The sequence below is a fragment of the Salvia splendens genome, chromosome 20 (genome assembly GCF_004379255.2).
Source record: "Salvia splendens isolate huo1 chromosome 20, SspV2, whole genome shotgun sequence".
NCBI classification, from domain to species: Eukaryota; Viridiplantae; Streptophyta; class Magnoliopsida; order Lamiales; family Lamiaceae; genus Salvia; species Salvia splendens.
This window is the reverse complement of record NC_056051.1, coordinates 9,448,967-9,471,424: the sequence shown is the minus strand read 5'-3', so window position 1 is coordinate 9,471,424 and position 22,458 is coordinate 9,448,967. Positions and strand designations below refer to the sequence as shown.

General features: G+C 38.2%; 1 protein-coding gene across 1 annotated transcript; it reads left to right on the top strand.

The window, feature by feature from the left end:
- Nucleotides 1-21,137: 21,137 nt before the first annotated feature.
- LOC121780928 (glycine cleavage system H protein, mitochondrial-like) lies at nucleotides 21,138-22,219 on the top strand. The gene is made up of 4 exons (XM_042178585.1): nucleotides 21,138-21,331; nucleotides 21,428-21,516; nucleotides 21,592-21,762; nucleotides 21,985-22,219. The coding sequence occupies exons 1-4, from the start codon at nucleotides 21,238-21,240 to the stop codon at nucleotides 22,114-22,116; spliced, it is 486 nt and encodes a 161-aa protein (XP_042034519.1). The 5' UTR covers nucleotides 21,138-21,237; the 3' UTR covers nucleotides 22,117-22,219.
- The last annotated feature ends 239 nt before the right edge of the window (nucleotides 22,220-22,458 follow it).

Genomic DNA, 22,458 nt, shown 5'->3' with positions numbered 1-22,458 from the left:
AAGGCTCAAGACAGAGAGTACAAGGCATATAGTACCTTGATACTCAACCTCAATGACAGAGTCCTCAGAGAAGTTTCAAAGGAGGAGACAGCGGCTGGAGTTTGGTCCAAGTTGGAGTCATTATACATGGCCAAATCCTTGGCAAATCGACTGCACCTGAAGCAGAAACTTCTCACTTTCAAGATTGCTGATGGAAAAGGTGTGTTGGAACAGCTCGAAGAATTTGGGAAATGCATCGATGATCTTGAGAACATTGATGAAGAGATTAAAGATGAGGACAAGGCTCTGATGTTGTTGAATTCCTTGCCACCAAGTTATGAGCATTTCAAGGATGCTATACTTCTTGGTAGAGAGTCCAAGATTGGATATGAAGAGGTGTACTCTGCTCTAAAGCTCAAGGAAATCCAGAAATCTAATCCAAAGTCCACTGAAATGGTGTCTGAGAGTCTGAGTGTTGCTGATCACAAGAAGAATGTGAAAAGAAAGTCACAGAAGAAGCCATGGAAAAACAAGACAGCTGACTGGAAAGAGACCAGATCATGCCATCACTGCAAGAAACCAGGCCACATAAAGAAGAATTGTTGGGTTTGGAAGAAGAAGCAGGCCGAGGAAGAGAATGGCAAGAACAATGCTGATATTGCAGAAGAGTTGGTGGTCCCGGAGGCTCTGTGTGTGACTGAGGACATGGAAGAACTTCCATGGATCATGGATTCTGGATGTAGCTTCCACATGTGTCCAACTAGAAGTCATTTTGAGGAAATCAAGAATGCAGCTGGATCAGTTTTGTTAGGAAATGACCAGATATGCAGAATCAGAGGAGTTGGGTCCATCAGGCTTAGACTTCATGATGGCTCCATCAGGTTACTCACTGGTGTGAGGTTTATTCCAGAGATTAAGAGGAATTTGATCTCTATTGGAGTGTTGGATGCAGCAGGATATAATTGCATATTATCTGATGGGATTATGAACATCGTCAAGAATGGTGATGTTGTTATGATGGCTGAGAGAAAGAGAAGCCTATACTATCTAAAGGCAAGTGTGGTTACTGGATCTGTGAATCTGGTGCAGGTATTAGACTTAAGAATGTGGCATCTCAGACTCGGACACTTGGGAGAAACTGGAATTAAAGAATTGGCCAAGAAGGAGCTGATTAAGCTGGAAAATCCCAATGAGCAGTTGGGTTTGTGTGAGCAATGTGTGCTCGGAAAGAGTAAGAAACTGCCCTATGGAAGAGGAATTCACAGCTCAAAGTCACCACTAGACTATGCCCACAGTGACTTGTGGGGCCCAGCTACACCAGCTTCATTGGGTGGAGGTAGATACTTTCTATCCATTATTGATGATTTTTCTAGAAAATTATGGGTGTTTATCTTGAAGGAAAAGTCAGAGACATTCATGAAATTCAAGGAGTGGTGTAGGGAAGTGGAGGTGGAGAAAGGGTGTTCTTTGAAGTGTTTAAGAACTGATAATGGGCTGGAATTTCTGAGTGGGGAGTTTGATTCTTTCTGCAAGCAGAAAGGTATGAAGAGGCATAGGACATCTCCATCTAATCCCCAACAGAATGGAGTTGCTGAGCGCATGAATAGAACCATCCTAGAGCGAGTTAGATGTATGCTCTTTGGCTCTGGAATGGCTAAGAGATTCTGGGGTGAGGCTGTGAGTATGGCAGCAGTTCTCATCAATAGAAGTCCTTCTTCAGCTATAGCTTTTGACACTCCTGATCAGAGATGGTATGGAAAGGCCATGGATTATTCGAATATGAAGATTTTTGGTTGTATGGCTTATGCACACATCAGGCAAAGTAAGTTGGAGCCAAGGGCCTTGAGATGTGTGATGATTGGATACCAAAAGGGAGTGAAGGGCTACAGACTGTGGTGCATAGAGCCAGGAAATCAGAAAGTTATTATCTCTAGAGATGTGCAATTTGAAGAAAGTAGGATGCCATTTCTGGAAAAGGCTCAAGAGAGCCAGAGGCCATCTCATTCTGAGAAAGAACCAGAGCCTGAGAGGATGGTGGAGATGGGTGTTCCAGAACCTGAGGAGGCTGAGGAATCAGTTCAGGTGGAGGTTTCTGGAGTAGATAGAATTGCTGAGCCTGAACAGCAGATGGGAAATCATAGTGAACAAGAAGAAGCAGATGCTGATGTCTTGAACCCTGAAGAAGAGCAGCAGGATTTGGGTGACTATGTTCTAGCCAGAGATAGGGTCAGAAGAATCCCTAAACCATCTACAAGATACAGTGAAGAAGAATACTTGCTATATGCACTATGTGTTGCAGAAAACATAGAGTATGCAGAGCCTTCAAGCTTCAAGGAAGCTATGAGTTCTAAGGAGAGCAAGCAGTGGATGGAGGCTATGATAGATGAAATACAGTCCCTGATCAAGAACAAGACATGGGTGCTTGTGAAGAGACCTTCCACACAAAAACCAGTGAGTTGTAAGTGGATATACAAGAAAAAGTTGGAGGTTGGGAACAAGATTAGGTTCAAGGCTAGGCTTGTAGCTCGGGGGTTCACACAAGAGGAGGGAATAGACTATAATGAAGTATTTTCTCCAGTGGTAAAGCATGCCTCAATCAGAATTTTGCTAGCTATAGTTGCTCAAAGAAGTTGGTTTTTGGACCAACTTGATGTGAAGACAGCCTTTCTTCATGGAGAGCTTGAGGAAACTATATACATGAATTAGCCAGAGGGATTTGTGATACATGGGAGTGAAGATAAGGTTTGTCTACTAAAGAAAAGTCTATACGGTTTGAAGCAAGCAAGTAGACAATGGCATATCAAGTTTGATGAACATATGCAGAGTATGGGATTTATAAATTCCAGATATGATAGTTGTGTCTACTTCAAATCAAAGTCTGAGGGACCTGCTGTGTATTTGCTATTATATGTAGACGACATCTTGCTTGCTGGACCAGATAGACAGGAGCTAGATAGGGTGAAAGCCTTATTGAAAAAGGGATTTGAAATCAAGGATCTGGGGAGTGCTAGCAAGATTTTGGGAATGGATATATTCAGAAATGCAGATAAGAGGGTGTTGTGGTTGTCCCAAGAAGGCTACATTCAGAAAGTACTGCACAAATATCAGATTGACAAGAGTAGAGCAACCTCAGTTCCACTATCACAACAGACTAAGCTGTCCAAATCACAATGTCCCAGAAATCAGCAAGAAGAAAGAGAGATGAGCCAGATACCTTATTCCAACATAGTTGGGAGTGTGATGTATATGATGATATGCACAAGGCCTGATATTTCTCATGCGGTAAGCGTGGTGAGCAGATACATGTCCTGTCCGGGAAGAGAGCACTGGTTGGTTTTGAAAGGGATTCTCAAGTATCTCAAAGGAAGTAGTGATCTGGGAATAATGTTCAAATCAGAGAATGAAGGAGATAAGGATAGCATTATTGGGTTTTGCGATTCAGATTATGCAGCTAACCTTGATAATAGGCGCTCACAATCTGGGTACATATTTACCTTGTTCGGCTCCGCGGTGAGCTGAAAGTCTAATCTCCAATCCGTGGTGGCTCTATCGACGACGGAGGCAGAGTATATAGCTCTTGCTGAGGCAGTAAAGGAAAGCTTCTGGCTTAGGGGTATAGTTGGTGATTTTGGGGTGAAGCAAGAGAATGTTGTGATCAAGTGCGACAGCAATAGCGCGATTTGTCTCTCGAAACATCAGACATATCATGAACGCAGCAAACATATAGACGTGAGGCTGCATTTCATTCGAGATGAGGTTGAGAAGGGTGCGGTGAAGATTGAGAAGGTCAGCACCGAGCATAATGCGGCTGATGCACTTACTAAAGCCCTACCAAGATCCAAGTTCCGACATTGCTTGGATTTGGTTGGGGTGGTCCGAAATTTGTAAGTATGGGAAGGAAGGTGGAACTGGTGGTGATGGATCTTAGATTGCTCAAAGGTGGAGGATTTGTTAGTGTTTGAGCTCATCAAGATCGGATTGAGCTGGTGGAAGAATCAAGTCAGGAAATAGCCGTTGGGAACCAAAACAGGAACTAGCCGTTGGAAACGGTTATAACCGTTTTCGGCAAAGGAAGCTGTTCGGCAAAAGGAAGCTGTTCGGCAAAAGGAAGCTGTTCGGCAAAGGAAGCTGTTCGGCGGTTTTCTTGATCGATACTTCTTAAGGGAGTTGCGATTCATTCCAGAACCAACAACAACAGAAATCAAAAAGTGATAGAGAGAGAATTCAAGAGAGGAAGTGTTATCTTTCAGCTGTGCGTTTTTAGCTCTCGAAGCAAGAAGTTTTCGGGCGAGTTGAGGGTTTTCCATCTTGTAAATTCTTGAGAGTTTTGAGTGCTCTTATGTTTGTAATTTCTCGAGTGATCAATAAAGAAACACACCAGATTCTGCCCGTGGATGTAGGCTTACGCCGAACCACGTAATTCGCTTGTGTTCTTCCTTGCATGTTGTCATTTCATTAATTTGCATTTCGATCATCACAACCGTAGGTTCGTTCTTCACATTCCTCGGGCTGTCATATGCCTTTTTAGCCTCTATCAACTTTCCCAGAATCTCTCTTGCCTCGCTACCCCTCTTATTCGTAAAATTTTCCCGCTCGAGGAGTTCATCAAATCCTTCGACTCGGGGTTTGCTCCTTTATAGAACAAATAATAAATCTCTGCCTCGATCATTCTGTGATTCGGGCAGGCGTCCAGCAACCCCCTTTGAATCGTGACCAATATTGGCTCAACGACTCGTCGTAGTCCTGCTTGCACTCCACTATCTCTTTCTTCAGAGCATTTGTCTTGTTGGAGGGGAAAAAGTAATCTAGGAACTCCAATTTAAAGTCCATCCATGTGCCGATAGAATCTGGGCGTAACCTTAATAACCACGTGTTGGCTTCCCCCTTCAAGGAAAAAGGAACCGAGCGCAGGCGATAATCCTCCTCTGTTGCATCATTTGGCCTCTTCTGAATGCTACACAATTTGTTGAATTCATTTAAGAACTCATAAGGGCACTCATTCCTACTCCCAGGGAATGTTGGTAAGATGCCGAGCACATTCGTCTTGATCTCAATGGATATCTGGCGCGGATTCATCACTATAGCTTGGGCTGGCTCACCATCTAGATGGGCAGTGAGCGAACCAATCTCTAGATCTTGATCGACTACTTGTGCCATGTCCCCTATTTTCGCCTCCTCTGTACTTGTTTCTGAAGACGATTTAGGATCCTCCCTTCCTGACGAACTCCAACTCTCGTCGCTTTCTGAACCAAACGGAAATGGATCTGTCGTAGATAATCCCGATCTGGTGGTAACTGTAGATACTGTGTCCTTGACCTGCCAAATAAACCGATCGTCATCCACTCAGATGAGTCACCCCAGTGTCCAAACCGTGAGCCTCTGCTCATAAACTGAAAATAAAGAAAAAGAAAGAGAAATTAAAACTATGTATGCCAAAATCTCTAAACACAATCACAAATTATACCATCCATCCCTGGCAACGGAGCCATTTGAAGGTTTGTTCGAGGCGATGTGTGTGCGGTCTTATGTTCTAGGTTGAGCTACTAACTTCAATGAATCCACTAGATCACTAGGTTTAGGAACTCAAGGGAATATAGGAGACTCAGTCGTTGGACACACAAAGCTCGTGTTTCAAAGATCCCTCAACCCGTTATACTTTAGACTAGCATAGAGAAGCAGGGGTCGATCCCACGAAGATGGACTCGTAAGAAAGCATCTAAAGACTTTGGTTTAGAAAGTGGCTGCTGCAACGCAAATTGGGTTAAGGTTAACTACTATTAGACCTAGGCACAAAATCAAACACTAGACCTAGGAACTGTAAACGTCTCACTTGCAACGAACATCAAAATAACCAACTGACTTCCTGGACTGAGCAAACAACTCCCTAATATAACCAAACCGAAAGCGAGTAACAGCGGGGACCATATTCCAGAAATAACAAGTACGGAAGAAAAAGTTGCAACTAACTAACTAAAGTTTTAACTGACAGCAACATGCATTTCATCGACTGAATTAAACACAAACATGAAGAAAACAGAGCACGTACCCAGATTCGAACAGAATATAAAAATTTGGACGTCGGAAACTTGCGACTAGCCGGAAATAAAATAGATCTACATAAACTAGAAGGAATGAAATGAAAACACGAAAGCTAGGCATCAACTCCGATCACCCTATTTCATATCCAACCGCCGGATGCTTAATCCACTCCGGATCCAAGCATTCCGAACCTAACAACAACCAAAATCAACTCCATAACTTCTTATTCGAACGATCTGCTCCGATCAACACAAAAATCAAACATCAATTCCGCAGCATCATCAAACACAAAATAAATAACATCCATGATCAAAATTAATCAACAACTGAAAATACGGAACACAAAAACTTCATAAACAACGGAAATGCAATAGCAAACAGGGCCGAGCTTCGAACGGCGAAGCTCGGTGAAATTCACGACTGTAAAGTAAAATGAAAGCGATTAAACTATTTGTTCACCCTCTGCAAGGACGGTGTTACCCAATTACTACCTAGCAAAGTAAACCCGAGAATCCCCCACAATTTCCCGATAAAACCTAAAAGTATGTAGAAGTAGTGAGCTAGAGCTACAATCTGGTCATAAGGCCTCCACCGAGAAGGTCCCCTCTGATTGCATGCTTTCTTCTTTATATTGGTGCGGACATAATCTTCTAGAAGCCTTCGTAGAAATCTCCATTCTACCCTTCAGCTCCTTGATTTCCTCCGTCTTGTAATTTTTCTTCAAATTGCTCACTTATTCGCCAGTTTCCTTGGACCATGCAAATGTCCTTTTCTTTTTCTAGGTCTGGCGAAAATCTTCTACATACCTGGCTTAAAACATGTGTTAGACCCCGCAAATACAAGAATTTTACCCTATAACCTATGCATGAAATTAGCCTTATCAAACTGCATCTACTGATCTAGAGCCTGACTTTTGAATTTCATTTATATTCAAAGTTGAATACACTTCTCTATATGTAACATTTTAATCCCACCCAAGGAGATAGCATCCTTGAATTGCTCATAGCCGCTGGGAAGATAATTGAGCGGCATCAAAGCTTTATCCTCATCTTTGATCTTTTCTTCAATCATCTCTAGATCGTCAACACATTTGCCAAATTCCTATAACTGTTCAAGAATACTCTTAGCCTCAGATCTTGAATGTGAAGAACTTTTTCTTCAAATGAAGCCGATTTGCTAGTGACTTAGTCATGTATATTGACTCAAGTTTGGCCCAAACTTCTGCTGCAGTTTATTCTTTGGAGACTTCTCTCAAGACTCTGTCACTTAGGCTCAGGATCAATGAGCTATAGGCCTTATCTTCAAGTTCATGATTATTCAAAACTGCTTTCTCATCCTCTTTCCCGGCCTTAGCATCACTTCCCCCTCTCAAGATCTCCCAAAGCGCTTGCTGCATCATGACCGCCTTCATTTAGAGCTTCCAAAGCCCAAAATCATCTTTCTAGGTTAACATCTACATCTCAAATTGCAGTAGACATTGCAATCGATAGCTGCAGTCAACTTCTCATACACAACGCCAATTTGTGAATTGCGTGACCAATTCAACATCAAACACGACCACAAAATAAGAACGTAAGTATAGAAGAAGAAGGATTACGTAGTTCAATCGTAAGACCTACATCCGCGGAGAAGACGATCCAAAACTTTATTCAATAACACCAAGATATTACAAGAGTAAAAAATAATCAAGATGACGAAGAACACTCAAACTCACACTCGGCTCTCAACAATCGCAGCTGAAAACGATGGTGTGAATCTCACGAAGATGGTGCCTTATTTACTCTCAATCAAAGCTGAAGAATGGGGAATGAACTGCTCCCCTTTCATACTTCAATTAGAGCTGAACCAAAACTGAATCAGTCGTTTCAACCTTCAATGGCTAGTTTCAACCAACTTTAAATACACTCTCAATATTTTCAGCTTAGTCCTTTGCTTTCCATCTATTCATTAGCTCCACCCCAACAATAATAAAGTTGGAAAAGTTAAAGAAATTTTTTTTGGTTCTTGTTCTTATTGGGGTAAGTGAAAAAGTTCTAGAAAAATGATACTAATACTCTTGTTTGTTTGGATCATAAATATATGGCATTCGAGTGTCTGTCTTTATTTATAGAGTTAATTTGTTTTAGATAAGAGTAGGGCTGACAATTTTTGACACGGCACGATAACACGACACGAACCGGCACGAAATTAATGGGTTTGAGTCAGAGCTTATTGGGTCGTGTCCTTATCAGGTCGATCCATTAAGGACACGAAAATTTCGTGTCGTGTTCGTGTCGGGTTCGTGTTATCCGTTAAGAAATAATATTATAATATTATTAATTCTTATTATTTTCATTTTTGTTGAATTTTGTTAGATTTTTGTTGGATTTTGTTACTAAGAAATTATTGATGTTTTTATGTTTAGATCAGATTTTGTAATTAGCAATTGTATGTTTTTAATAGGTTTAACCGTTATCAGGTCGTGTTGTTATCGAGTCGTTATCGTGTCATCTCATGTACGTGTTGTTATTGTGTCGTGTTGACCCGAAGTGGTTCGTGTCGTTAGGGTTCGTGTTGGTTCGTGTCTGAGGGTAGCGGGTCGTGTTCGTGTCGATACGATAAAGACCCGACACGCACGATTTGCCACCCATAGATAAGAGTCTGTACTCGATCCATTTGCTTGGAGACTAAATCAGTTTTACAAGCACTACATAATTTCCTCTTTTGTCATCTTTTGTAATCACCGTCTTAATTTCACATTATAAATTTCTTTATAACATGGCGTGGGTATAATATAAGTACTATTTGTTCCATGTTAATATAGTCATTTTTCTAATTCAGAAAGTTTTAAATTAATTGAGTCATTTATATTTTTGGAAAAAATTAATTTAACTTTTACTCTTTCTACATCTTTCTTACTTTATTTTTTCTTACTTTTTCACTATCCATTTATCAAATTATTGTTAAACTCTGTGCTGAAAAGAAATGATTTGTTAACAAGGAACATATGGAGTACAAATTTGATTCTCAGTGTGTACTATGCATGTATGTATGTCCATTATAGTATGTTGTGTGTGTAACATGTGAACATTGTATATTGTGTTTGTGCAAAATTTCATATATCAATTTATTTTATTTTATCAAACAATTTGGAAATAATTTAAAATTCATTCGCTCAAATTCAATTTTATTGAATTTTAGTTCTAATTAATTTTTATTCAATTGTAATTTTGTACACCAAGACTAAGTCTAGGAGGCTTCCTAGCCAGCTGAATTCATCTGCATCCATCACATCTGAGCACACGTGCACTATTAAGTGATGTTTAATGCCACGAAAAACTGGACTATCACCTGACATGTATAGCTTAAAATTCTCAACTTACTACAATCCCCTTAAGATCTGTACCATCTCATACCTTATGTATCAAAATTCAAAGTAGATGAAGAACATTTATTTATTAACACAACAACTATGGTCGGTGCTTCAACCCAGAAATTCTTTGGCATTCCAAAAGAGAAATGTTAACATCTCAGCCTCTCCTGAATGGTCGTATTGGCCCTCTCATCCACTCCATTCTGTAGTGGGTTACTTAGCACGTTCCTTGTTCCTTTTGATCCCTTTCCTCTTGCAGAACTGATCAAATTCAGAGGACAAAAGAACTCAAAACCATTGTCTGTTGTCAAACATTTTAAGGAGCGTGCGTGCCTTCACAGATTCTACTTCATTGCACCATTTTTAAAACTTAGAAAATGCTTCAGACTTCACGTTTATGTCTGAGATGGACCCCAGACATCACTGTGGGTTTAATTGAGTGGAGCTTTGGAGCAGTGCTTGGCATGGGGAAAAGTGAGCTTCTTGCTCTTATCTAGTATACATTCTTCACATCCACCCATGCTTTGTTGAGAAGATGCTTCAGATGCAAGAATGAACTTTCTTTTCTCCAATTCTTTTAGACCTGCATCGCCTACGTGTGTGGGCCTCATGTGCCTAATTCTCCTTTCAAACTTCTCAGTGATGTTCACTTCATCACTTGTGACTTTTGCATCAAGATAATAGAGATTATTATCTCTATCTGCTCTCATGAAGATGACATTTTCCTTTAGAACCTGTATCAATCCATTTGACGAATAGAAGCTGAAACCCTTTTTTTTCAAGTAATCATAGTGAGATGAGATTTATCTTCACAGTTGGACTGTACCTCACTTCTGACAGGAGCTTGAATGAGCCATCAAACATTCTCATCTTCATAGTTCCAATTCCCGTGACTTGGCATCTGTGGTTGTTTCCCAGTTACTGATCCCTTAGAATGTTCAAGATTCACAAACCATCCTTATTCGATGTCATGTGAAAACTGCTACCCGAATCCATGATCCAAGAATTCAAGATTCCTCTGTCAGTAACATTCATGATCTCTCCAATCTCCATTCCTTCAGCTACATCAGCAATATAAGTTGCCTTCTCATTCTATGCTTGCTTCCTTTTTAATGTGCGCAGGTTTCTTGCAGTGGTGGCATGATCTTGTCTCTTTCCCTCACCTGATTCTCCTTCCAAGGTTGTTGCTTCTTCTGAAACTTTTTCTTTCCAGATTTCTTGGATCCAGCCTTGACATTCAAGCTCTCAACAACTGAATCTACTGATCTAGAGCCTGCCTTTTGAATTTCTTTTATATTCAAGGTTGAATACACTTCTCTATATGTAACATTTTAATCCCTCCCAAGAAGATAGCATCCTTGAATTGCTCATAGCAACTGGGAAGATAATTGAGCGGCATCAAAGCTTTATCCTCATCTTTGATCTTTTCTTCAATTATCTCTAGATCATCAACATATTTGCCAAATTCCTATAACTGTTCAAGAATACTCTTAGCCTCAGATCTTGAATGTGAAGAACTTTTGCTTCAAATGAAGCCGATTTGCTAGTGACTTAGTCATGTATATTGACTCAAGTTTGGCCCAAACTTCTGCGGCAATTTATTCTGTGGAGACTTCTCTCAAGACTCTGTCACTTAGGCTCAGGATCAAGGTGCTATAGGGCTTATCTTCAAGTTCATGATTCTTCAAAACTGCTTTCTCATCCTCTTTCCCGGCCTTAGCATCACTTCCCCCTCTCAAGATCTCCCAAAGCGCTTGCTGCATCATGACCGCCTTCATTTAGAGCTTCCAAAGCCCAAAATCATCTTTCTAGGTTAACATCTACATCTCAAATTGCAGTAGACATTGCAATCGATAGCTGCAGTCAACTTCTCATACACAACGCCAATTTGTGAATTGCGTGACCAATTCAACATCAAGCACGACCACAAAACAAGAACGTAAGTATAGAAGAAGAAGGATTACGTAGTTCGATCGTAAGACCTACATTCGCGGAGAAGACTATCCAAAACTTTATTCAATAACACCAAGATATTACAAGAGTAAAAAATAATCCAGATGATGAAGAACACTCAAACTCACACTCGGCTCTCAACAATCGCAGCTGAAAATGATGGTGTGAATCTCACGAAGATGGTGCCTTATTTACTCTCAATCAAAACAGAAGAATGGGGAACGAACTGCTCCCCTTTCATTCTTCAATTAGAGCTGAACCGAAACTGAATCAGCCGTTTCAACCTTCAATTGCTAGTTTCAACCAACTTTAAATACACTCTCAATATTTTCAGCTTGGTCCTTTGCTTTCCATCTATTCATTAGCTCCACCCCAACAATAATAAAGTTGGAAAAGTGAAAGAAATTTTTTTTGGTTCTTGTTCTTATTGGGGTAAGTGAAAAAGTTCTAGAAAAAATGATACTAATACTCTTGTTTGTTTGGATCATAAAGTTAAGTTGTTCTAGAAAAATGATACTAATAATCTTGTTTGTTTGCATTCGAGTGTCTAGTCTTTATTTATAGAGTTAATTTGTTTTAGACAAGAGTAGGGCTGGCAATTTTTGACACGATACGATAACACGACACGAACCGGCACGAAATTAATGGGTTTGAGCCAGAGCTTATTGGGTTTGTGTCCTTATCGGGTCGACCCATTAAGGACACGAAAATTTCATGTCATGTTCGTGTCGGGTTCGTGTTATCCGTTAAGAAATAATATTATAATATTATTAATTCTTATTATTTTCATTTTTGTTGGATTTTTGTTGGATTTTGTTACTAAGAAATTATTGATGTTTTTATGTTAAGATCAGATTTTGTAATTAGCAATTGTATGTTTTTAAGAGATTAACCGTTATCAGGTCGTGTTGTTATCGGGTCATATCGTGTCATCTCATGTACGTGTTGTTATTGTGTCGTGTTGACCCGAAGTGGTTCGTGTCGTTAATGAGTTCGTGTCGTGTTCATGTCTGAGGGTAGCGGGTCGTGTTCGTGTTCATATTTGGGGTTTTCTTAACAGGTCGTATTCGTGTTTGTTGTAATTGTATCGTGTCGTTATCGTGTCGATACGATAACGATCCGACACTCACGATTTGCCACCCCTAGATAAGAGTTTGTATTCGACCCATTTTGATATAGATTGGGACACGACGAAGGACCCGTTGGATATATTGATCCAAGAACCCCACGTATAAGGTTTGGCAGCGGACTCCCTTGATTGATAATCTGGTTTGATCCACTTCCAGAGCTTAGGAAACCTCGACCCGTTGGCTATATGATTAGCCAAGAACCTCGGTATGGTTGAACGCCACAAGATCTTGCTCAAAGTATCTTGATAAGTTCCAAACAGTGAAACACTCTACAAAGAGAATTCAACTCACAAAGACAAAGTCTATTTTCGTATTTGATCAATGGTGTCTTCAAATGACATGCTTACAAGCCTATTTATAGGCTAGAATGGACTCTTGAAAGTCTCACATCATTAGTACAACTTAAGACACTTAAAAAGACTCATAATAAAAGAAAAGTAACTCCTAAACCTTTGGTGTAACTCTAGGATATCTAAAGTCACTTATTTAACATAAAATGTAACTCAAATAGACCCTTAATTTTGGCTGCGCCAACTTGGAAGAAAATGCATCATGTATCATCAATTTTGGCCTCCAAAATGTGATATGTAGTGACTCCAAACTTCAAGCCTTGGGCTGCCCACTAACTTGAATAATATTCACCACTTGGCCCAATGTAGAATGGTCTTGGAATTGGGCTTTTATTTCAGCAACTAAAAGCAACATGGACTCCTTTAGTTTCTTAGTTCTAGCTCTTGTAATTGGCCCACTTTGAATGATCAATGGATCCATCTTCTTGTCCTTGTAGATCAGCTTGGGTGTGTCTCCATCATTCCCCTCTTCTTCAAGAGGATTCGTCCTCAAATCTAATTCACTAACATAAGGAGATAAATCAGAAACATTGAAAGTAGCACTTACATTAAACTCACCAGGTAAGACTAGTTTGTAAGCATTATCATTGATTTTTGCAATCACTTGGAATGGTCCATCTCCTCTTGGCTGCAACTTGGACTTTCTTTTCGAAGGAAATCTCTCATTTCTCATATGCAACCAAACCCAATCTCCCGGCTCAAAGATGACTTGTTTCAGACCCTTGTTGGCTTGCTTTGCATATTGTTCTGTCCTCTTTTCAATGTTGAGTCTTACCCTTTCATGCAATCTTTTCACCATTTCAGCCTTAGCTTTTCCATCAAGACTTGCACGTTCTTCAATAGGTATTGGAATCAAATCTAGTGGACTCAATGGATTAAAGCCATACACAATTTCAAATGGAGAAAAGTTAGTAGCAGAATGAACACTTCGATTATAAGCAAATTCATCAAAAGGTAAGCATTCCTCCCAGCTTTTCAAGTTCTTTTTAACTAAAGTCCGTAGTAATTGAGACAAAGTCCTATTAACTACTTCAGTTTGTCCATCAGTTTGTGGATGACAAGTAGTAGAAAACAAGAGTTTAGTTCCCAACTTATTCCACAACACACGCCAAAAATGACTCACAAATTTAGCATCTCGATCACTCACAATTGATCTAGGAACACCATGCAAACAGACAATTTCTTTAAAGAACAAATCAGCAATATGAGATGCATCATCAGTTTTGTGACATGGAATAAAATGTGTCATTTTTGAAAACCTATCAACAACCACAAAAACTGAATCTCTACCTCTTTTTGTTCTTGGCAAACCAATGACAAAGTCCATTGAAATATCCTTTCAAGGTGGACTAGGAATTGGTAACGGTTTGTACAAACCATGTGGGTGTGATTTCGACTTGGCTTGCATGCAAGTTATGCATCCTTTACAAATTCTTTCAACATCCACACGCATTTTAGGCCAAAAGAAATGTTCATGCAAAACATCCATTGTCTTATGGACTCCAAAATGCCCCATTAAACCACCACCATGAGCTTCACGCACAAGCATTTCACGCATAGAACCTTTAGGAATGCACAGTTTATTTTCTCTAAACAAATAGCCATCATGCCTATAGAACTTGTCAAATGCAGCATGCTCACAAGCTAAATAGATAGAAGCAAAGTCCGGGTCATTATCATACATTTCCTTAATCAACTCAAAATCAAGCAACTTAGAACTCAAAGTAGTGATCAAAATGTACCTCCGAGACAATGCAACAGCCACAATGTTTTCTTTTCCCTTTTTGTATTTGATTACATAGGGAAATGATTCAATGAATTCCACCCACTTAACATGTCTCTTGCTAAGCTTACCTTGACCTTTCAAGTACTTGAGAGATTCTTGATCCGTATGAATTACAAACTCTTTAGGCCACAAGTAATGCTGACATGTTTCCAAAGCTCTAACCAAAGCATATAACTCCTTGTCATACGTTGGATAGTTCAATTGAGCTCCTTTCAACTTTTCGCTAAAGTAAGTGATTGGCTTTCCATCCTGCAACAAAACAGCTCCTATGCCTACTCCAGATGCATCACATTCAAGCTCAAACATGTTATCAAAGTTAGGCAAAGAAAGAATTGGTGCAGTTGTAAGTTTTTCTTTAAGGAGATTAAAAGCATGCTCTTGTTTTTCTCCCCAATAAAAACAAACTTCCTTTTTAACAATTTCATTCGAAGGTGCAGCAATTGTACTAAAATCCTTGACAAACCTCCTATAAAAACTTGCAAGACCATGAAAACTTCTAACTTGTGCTACATTTTGAGGAATTGGTCATTCTAAAATAGCTTTCACCTTCTCCTTTTCCATTTCAATCCCATTAGCACTTATAACAAAACCCAGAAAAACAACTTTATCCATGTAAAAAGAACATTTTTTTAGATTTGCGTACAATGATTATTTTCGTAAGGTATCCAAAACTGCACGCACATGGTTAAGATGTTCATCCACATTTTTGCTATAGACAAGAATATCATCAAAATAAACAACCACAAATTTTCCAATGAATTTTCTCAAAACATGGTGCATCAATCTCATGAAAGTACTTGGTGCATTAGTTAAACCAAAAAGCATTACTAACCACTCATATAGACCAAATTTTGTTTTAAAGGCTGTTTTACATTCGTCTCCTTCTCTAATTCGAATTTGATGGTAACCACTTTTCAAATCGATCTTACTAAACACAACAGATCCATGCAATTCATCAAGCATATCATCTAGCCTAGGAATAGGATAGCGATACTTTACCGTGATTTTGTTGATTGCTCGGCAGTCGATGCACATCCTCCATGATCCATCTTTCTTAGAAACAACAATTACCGGAACAGCACATGGACTCATGCTCTCACGGATTTTTCCTTTGTCCAACAACTCTTGCACTTGCCTTTGAATTTCCTTAGTCTTTTCGGGATTGGCTCTATAGGCTGGTCGGTTTGGTAGAACTGCGCCGGGAACAAGGTCAATTTGGTGTTCAATACCTCTTAATGAAGGTAATCCACTTAATTCTTCCACTGAAAAAAATATCTTTGAATTCCTGTAAAAGAGATACAAAAGTACTTGGCAAAGAAGTGGTTAATTCGTTAGTGGTAAACAAACACTGTTTGTACGCTAAGATGAAAACACTCTCTTTTTCAACTATTGCACTCTTTATTTCTTTTGTTCCTACATACAAATTCTTTTTTTCATTCGGACTCTTTTCACCTGACTCTTTTTCAATGCCCTCACCTTTTTTCTCTCATTCTTACTTTTCTCTCGACTCTTTTTCAATGCCCTCACTTTTTTTTCTCTCAACCTCACGAGCTCTCCTTGCTTGTGACAATTTCTGTTGGTCCTCTTGAACTTGTTGAGGTGTCAATGAGACAAGCATAATAGACTTGTTGTTGTGCTTGAAGGTGTAGTGGTTGTGAAATCCATCATAAATCACCCTACGATCAAACTGTCATGGCCTCCCCAAAAGAATGTGACTTGCATGCATTGGCACAACATCACAAAGAACATCATCTTTATAATTTCCAATTGAAAACGAAATTAGAACTCGCGTAGTCACTCGAATTTCTCCACATTTATTAAGCCATTGTAGCTTGTACGGATTAGGATGTTTTTCCGTTGTTAAGCTCAACTTTTCCACCATTTCAGAACTTGCAACATTTGCACAACTACCACCATCAATAATCATTATGCAAAGTTTACCTTGGACCAAACACCTTGTGTGGAAGATGTTCTCCCTTTGTTGATCATCGTTTCTGTTTTGCATGTTTAGAGCCCTTCGAACCACCAAAAGTTCTCCATGTTCTGGTCCAATCTCCTCCAGTTGCTTATCCTCCTCCTCTTCATCATCATCATCTTCACGTTCACTTTCAGATTCTATCTCTCCATTTGGCTTCAAAATCATCACCCTTTTGTTTGGACATTGAGATGCTATATGTCCAACACCTTGACAACGAAAACATTTGATATCTCTATTTCGAGTAGAAGTAGAAGTAGAAATACCTTTACCCTTCTCAAATTTTTTAGACTTGGATGTCGACGCTTCATTTTAGGGTTTAGAAGCTGCCCAAAATTGGATTTGGATGAAGTCCACTCTTTTGTCCTTGAAGAATGAGAACTTGTTGAAAAATTCTTTTGGATTGTTCCCTTCTTCTTCAATTGTCCATCCACCTTCATGGCCATATGAACCATGTCCTCCAACTCCACATAGTGTTGAAGCTCCACAATGTTTGCAATCTCTCTATTCAGCACACATAAGAATCAAGCCATGGTTGCTTCTCTATCTTCTTCAACATTTGCCCTAATCATAGCAATCTCCATCTCTTTGTAGTACTCATCAACAGATTTAGTACCTTGTTTCATAGATTGTAACTGGTCTTCCTCCATATCTCCTTGTATAAGTTGTCAATTGATCCCACCAAAATATAGCATAGTCAGTGAATTCAATAGCAGCAAGCCTAACCTTTTTCTCCTCGGAATAGTCGTGACATTCAAAGATGAGATCCACCTTTCTCTCCCACTCCAAATAAGCTTCGGGGTCACTCCTTCCTTGGAATGTTGGGATCTTCAGTTTGATGCTTCTCAAATCACCATCAATTTCATTTGTACGCCCTCTTCTACCGTTTCCATGCCTCTCATTTCGATGCCTATGTGAAGCATTATCCTCTCCTCCACTCTCTTCTTCCTCGTTATTGTTTGCATTTGCTTGAAGTTCTAGCCTCTCCAAGCGCTCTGAAACACTTTCCAGAACACGTCCAAGCCTTCTAAAATGTTGTTGCATGGCTTGCAACGTAGGATCAATTTGATTTTCATCAGTAGAATCCATCCTCACAGTTCACTCGTGTATCACACAAAAATAAACCTCACAAAACACTCGTGTATATCACTCGTTGGCTTTTACCTCCCCTCAAATAATCTCACCACTCAAGCCTTTTACCACTCTTTCTCTTTTGCAAAGATAACACAAGTAAAAAACAAATAAAGAACAAACAAGAACTAATAACGACCAACCAAACTTCAGCCCTTGAATGAAGGATGAAAGGAAATGGTCAAGAAAATATGAGGTGAAATATGCATTTCGTTTTTTTTTCTTTTTTTTCTATTTTTTTTTCTTTTCTTTCAGTTTTTTTTTCAAGGATATGAAAGATAAACAATGTAAGATAAAGCTAAGGATAGATCAATACCAGTTGGCTCTTGATACCAAATGATATAGATTGGGATACGACGAAGGACCCGTTGGATATATTGATCCAAGAACCCCACGTATAAGGTTTGGCAGCGGACTCCCTTGATTGATAATCTGGTTTGATCCACTTCCAGAGCTTGAAAAAACTCGACCCGTTGACTATATGATCAGCCAAGAACCTCGGTATGATTGAACGCCACAAGAACTTGCTCAAAGTATCTTGATAAGTTACAAACAAGTGAAAAACTCTACAATGAGAATTCAACTCACAAGACAAAGTCTATTGTCGTATTTGATCAATGGTTTCTTCAAATGACATGCTTACAAGCCTATTTATAGGCTAGAATGGACTCTTGAAAGTCTCACATTGGTGTAACTCTAGGATATCTAAAGTCACTTATTTAACATAAAATGTAATTAAAATAGACCCATAATTTTGGCTGCTCCAACTTAGAAGAAAATGCATCATGTATCATCAATTTTGGCCTCCAAAATGTGATATGTAGTGACTCCAAACTTCAAGCCTTGGGCTGCCCACTAACTTGAATAATATTCACCACTTGGCCCAATGTAGAATGGTCTTGGAATTGGGCTTTTATTTCAGCAACTAAAAGCAACATGGGCTCCTTTATTTTCTTAGCTCTAGCTCTTGTAATTGGCCCACTTTGAATGATCAATGGATTCATCTTCTTGTCTTTGTAGATCAGCTTGGGTGTGTCTCCATCACATTTGCTTGGAGACTAAATCAGTTTTACAAGCACTACATAATTTCCTCTTTTGTCATCTTTTGTAATCATCGTCTTAATTTCACATTATAAATTTCTTTATAACATGGCGTGGGTATAATATAAGTACTATTTGTTCCATGTTAATATAGTCATTTTTCTAATTCAGAAAGTTTTAAGTTAATTGAGTCATTTCTATTGTTGGCAAAAATTAATTTAACTTTTACTCTTTCTACATCTCTCTTACTTTATTTTTTCTTACTTTTTCACTATCCATTTATCACATTATTGTTAAACTCTGTGCTGAAAATAAATGATTTGTTAACAAGGAACAAATGGAGTACAAATTTGATTCTCAGTGTGTACTATGCATGTATGTATGTCCATTATAGTATGTTGTGTGTGTAACATGTGAACATTGTATATTGTGTTTGTGCAAAATTTCATATATCAATTTATTTTATTTTATCAAATGATTTGGAAATAATTTAAAATTCATTCGCTCAAATTCAATTTTATTGAATTTTAGTTCTAATTAATTTTTATTCAATTGTAATTCTGTACACCAAGATTAAGTCTACTTTCAAATTGATAAAAAAAAGAGTAGTTTACAGTTGATAGAATTGATTAAGCAAATTTTAAAATGTAATTTATGTGTATTGATTTGTCAATGTTCAAGTTTTTATAATATCTCATTAGTCATTTCCAATGGTTATACTATAGATACTCTAAAAAAGTATTGACCGATTAAAAGAACAACAAAAATAAACACTTTCTCCGTCCACGAAAAATATGGCACTTTCATTTTCTCCACTCGCTTGAAAAATGATAATAAATAGTTAAAGTTGATATAAAGAAAAGTAAGAGACAGAATAATATAGACAAGAGACTTCTCTACATTATTCTCTCTCGTACTTTACTTTCTATCCACTTTAACTATTCATTATCATTTTTTTAAAACAAGTGCAGAAAATGAAACTGCCCTATTTTTCGTGGACGGAGGGAGTATACCCCAACAAGAACAGTTGTTGCTACAAATTATATTGACATATCCTTTGGATTGATTTTTGTTGGATGCAAACTCATCCTACGTCAGACAATAAAGGGAAGTTGAAACATGTATATAATTGGTGTTCAATCCCAATTAGATTGAGGCATTTTTAAGAGTGACCCAAAAACAAATTCGTGAGGGCTTGACCCAAAACAAACATTATCAAATTAATATACAGTTGAAGGTCCTAACAGTAGTATCAAAGCCCTGGTGACTTTGGATCGGGCCTAGATAAGCCCCGGTTAGGATGGGCCCTGAAGGACTCAAGTTAGAGTTGGGCCCAGGATGACTCAGTGGCCAGGGTTTGAACGATCCATGTCGTGTCGACTGTGTTCCCAATGTAATCTCGGTTTAAGGGGAGGTTCGTTGGGTTCAAACCCATCCCACATCAGAGAATGGAGGGAAGTTGAAAGTTGTATGTAATTGTTATCCAACTCCAATTAATTTGAAGACTTGTGAGTGTGATCCAAAAACAAATCCGTACGGTCATAACCCAAAGCAGTCAATATCTAACTACAATATCAAACTACTATACAGTCGACAGTCTTAACAATTTTGAAATTATATTTGGAGTTTTTATTATTACTATTTTGTTGAAATTATATTTGGAGTTTTTATTATTATTCTTTTGTTGTAAGAATCTTTTACACAAAATAGTGTTCCTCCATATATTTTTTCGAAATTTAGGGATTATAATTCAAACATATATGGAGTGAGCCAATTCTCAGTTCGGATATAAATGTCTTACACCAACCCAATTATTAAACTTCATATATATAGTAGTACTAGTACTAATGATCGTAAGAAGAAACCAAATAATTTTGAAATTGGAGAGATGCTGTGTGAACAGCCTAGCCAAATGCTACTGGCCACAATTCATTACATTGAATACTGTACAAAATATTTGATGGCCATTCATATTAATCATAACGAAATTCGATTTATGAATTGTAATTATCATAGATTAACTAATTACCGATCACTAAGCTAAGTGTTTCACATCCCACAAACAAATAAAATAACATTGTAAATAATTTCGAATTAGGGAAACAAATAATGAAAGATTATTGTACTATGTGTTTAGTGTGATGATAATAACATCACCACCCATTTTCTAATCAACAAATTTTGTAATACTATAGTAGAATACAAACATAATGAAAACATCAACTATGCACATTTCAAGTAACCTCTACATTTTCAAATTGAGTAATATATTAAAAAGAAGAAATTTAAAAAAAATGCAAATCTATGACTTTTTTTTAAATTTAAAGGCAACTGGTGTGAAAGAATGTGTTGAGTTACAAAGATAGGCTTTTATTTTCCACCATTCATCAAAGATAATAGATGGGAGAAAAAACTATTATCTTGAAACCCTTTTTGTTTTCGTGTTTTTTTTGCACTCAAAAAACAAAGAGAGGGAGAGGGGCTGAAGAAGATAACAGAAAATGGCACTAAGAATGTGGGCTTCTTCTACAGCAAATGCTCTGAGACTCTCAACTTGTGCTTCAAAATCTCCTGCCTTTAGAGCCTTCTCAACTGGTTTTTTTCAACTTGACCTTCAAAATCTTCCCTTTTTTTATTTTAAATTTTGAAAGAATGCTATGCTACTTAACATATATGTGGGTGATTTTGCAGTTTTGGATGATTTGAAGTATGCTTCTTCGCATGAATGGGTGAAGCATGATGGCCATGTGGCCACCATTGGAATCACAGACCATGCACAGGTGAGCTTCTCCTCTCTTTTCTCAGTTATATTATAAAGTAAAAAATTGAGAATGCCCAAATTTGTATGTATTCAGGATCATTTAGGAGAACTTGTGTTCGTGGAGCTGCCGGAGCCCGGGAAGGAAGTGAAACAAGGCACCGGGTTTGGAGCCGTGGAGAGTGTGAAGGCCACCAGTGATGTGAACTCTCCCATCTCCGGTGAGGTGATCGAGATCAACTCCAAGCTAGCCGACTCTCCCGGATTGGTAAGTAATAGTAATTCATTAATCCAACCAACAAAATATTACTCTTTCGATGTCAATCTATTGTCTAATCACACGTGCACTGGAAATGATTTAAGAAAAAGATGTTTAGTAATCTAAAACAAGAGAGAATAAAGTAAGATAAATAAAAATATAATTTTTTGCTAAAAAAATGTAAACACGAGAAAGAGAACTTTGCTAATTTATGTTGTGTTTTGTGATAAGATTAACACAAGTCCATATGAAGAGGGATGGATGATCAAGGTAAAGCCAAGCAATCCTTCAGATCTTGCAAACTTGATGGGATCTAAAGACTACATTAAATTCTGTGAAGAAGAAGATGCTGCTGCTCACTAATCATGTCTCTCTGTCCTTTTTTTTCTCTTTAATTCCTTTTTTGGCTGTCCAAAAATGAATTTCATACTAGTATATTAAATAAGTTCCGGTTAATTCATTATTAGTAATCTTGCCTGCTGTTATTCTTGTAGCTTTTGTGGACAACTTTATCAAAAGTCATAGATACATTTATAATTCCAACACTGAAGGGAGATGAATTTTCCTTAAAAACTATCGACTAAACAAACATTGGAGGAAAAAGAAAAAGAAAAAAAACTAAAAGAAAACATTATCTTATTCATTTTAGTAGTCAACTACTTATTTCACATTAGGGTATGTTAGGTTGAGATATTTTAGCTTAAT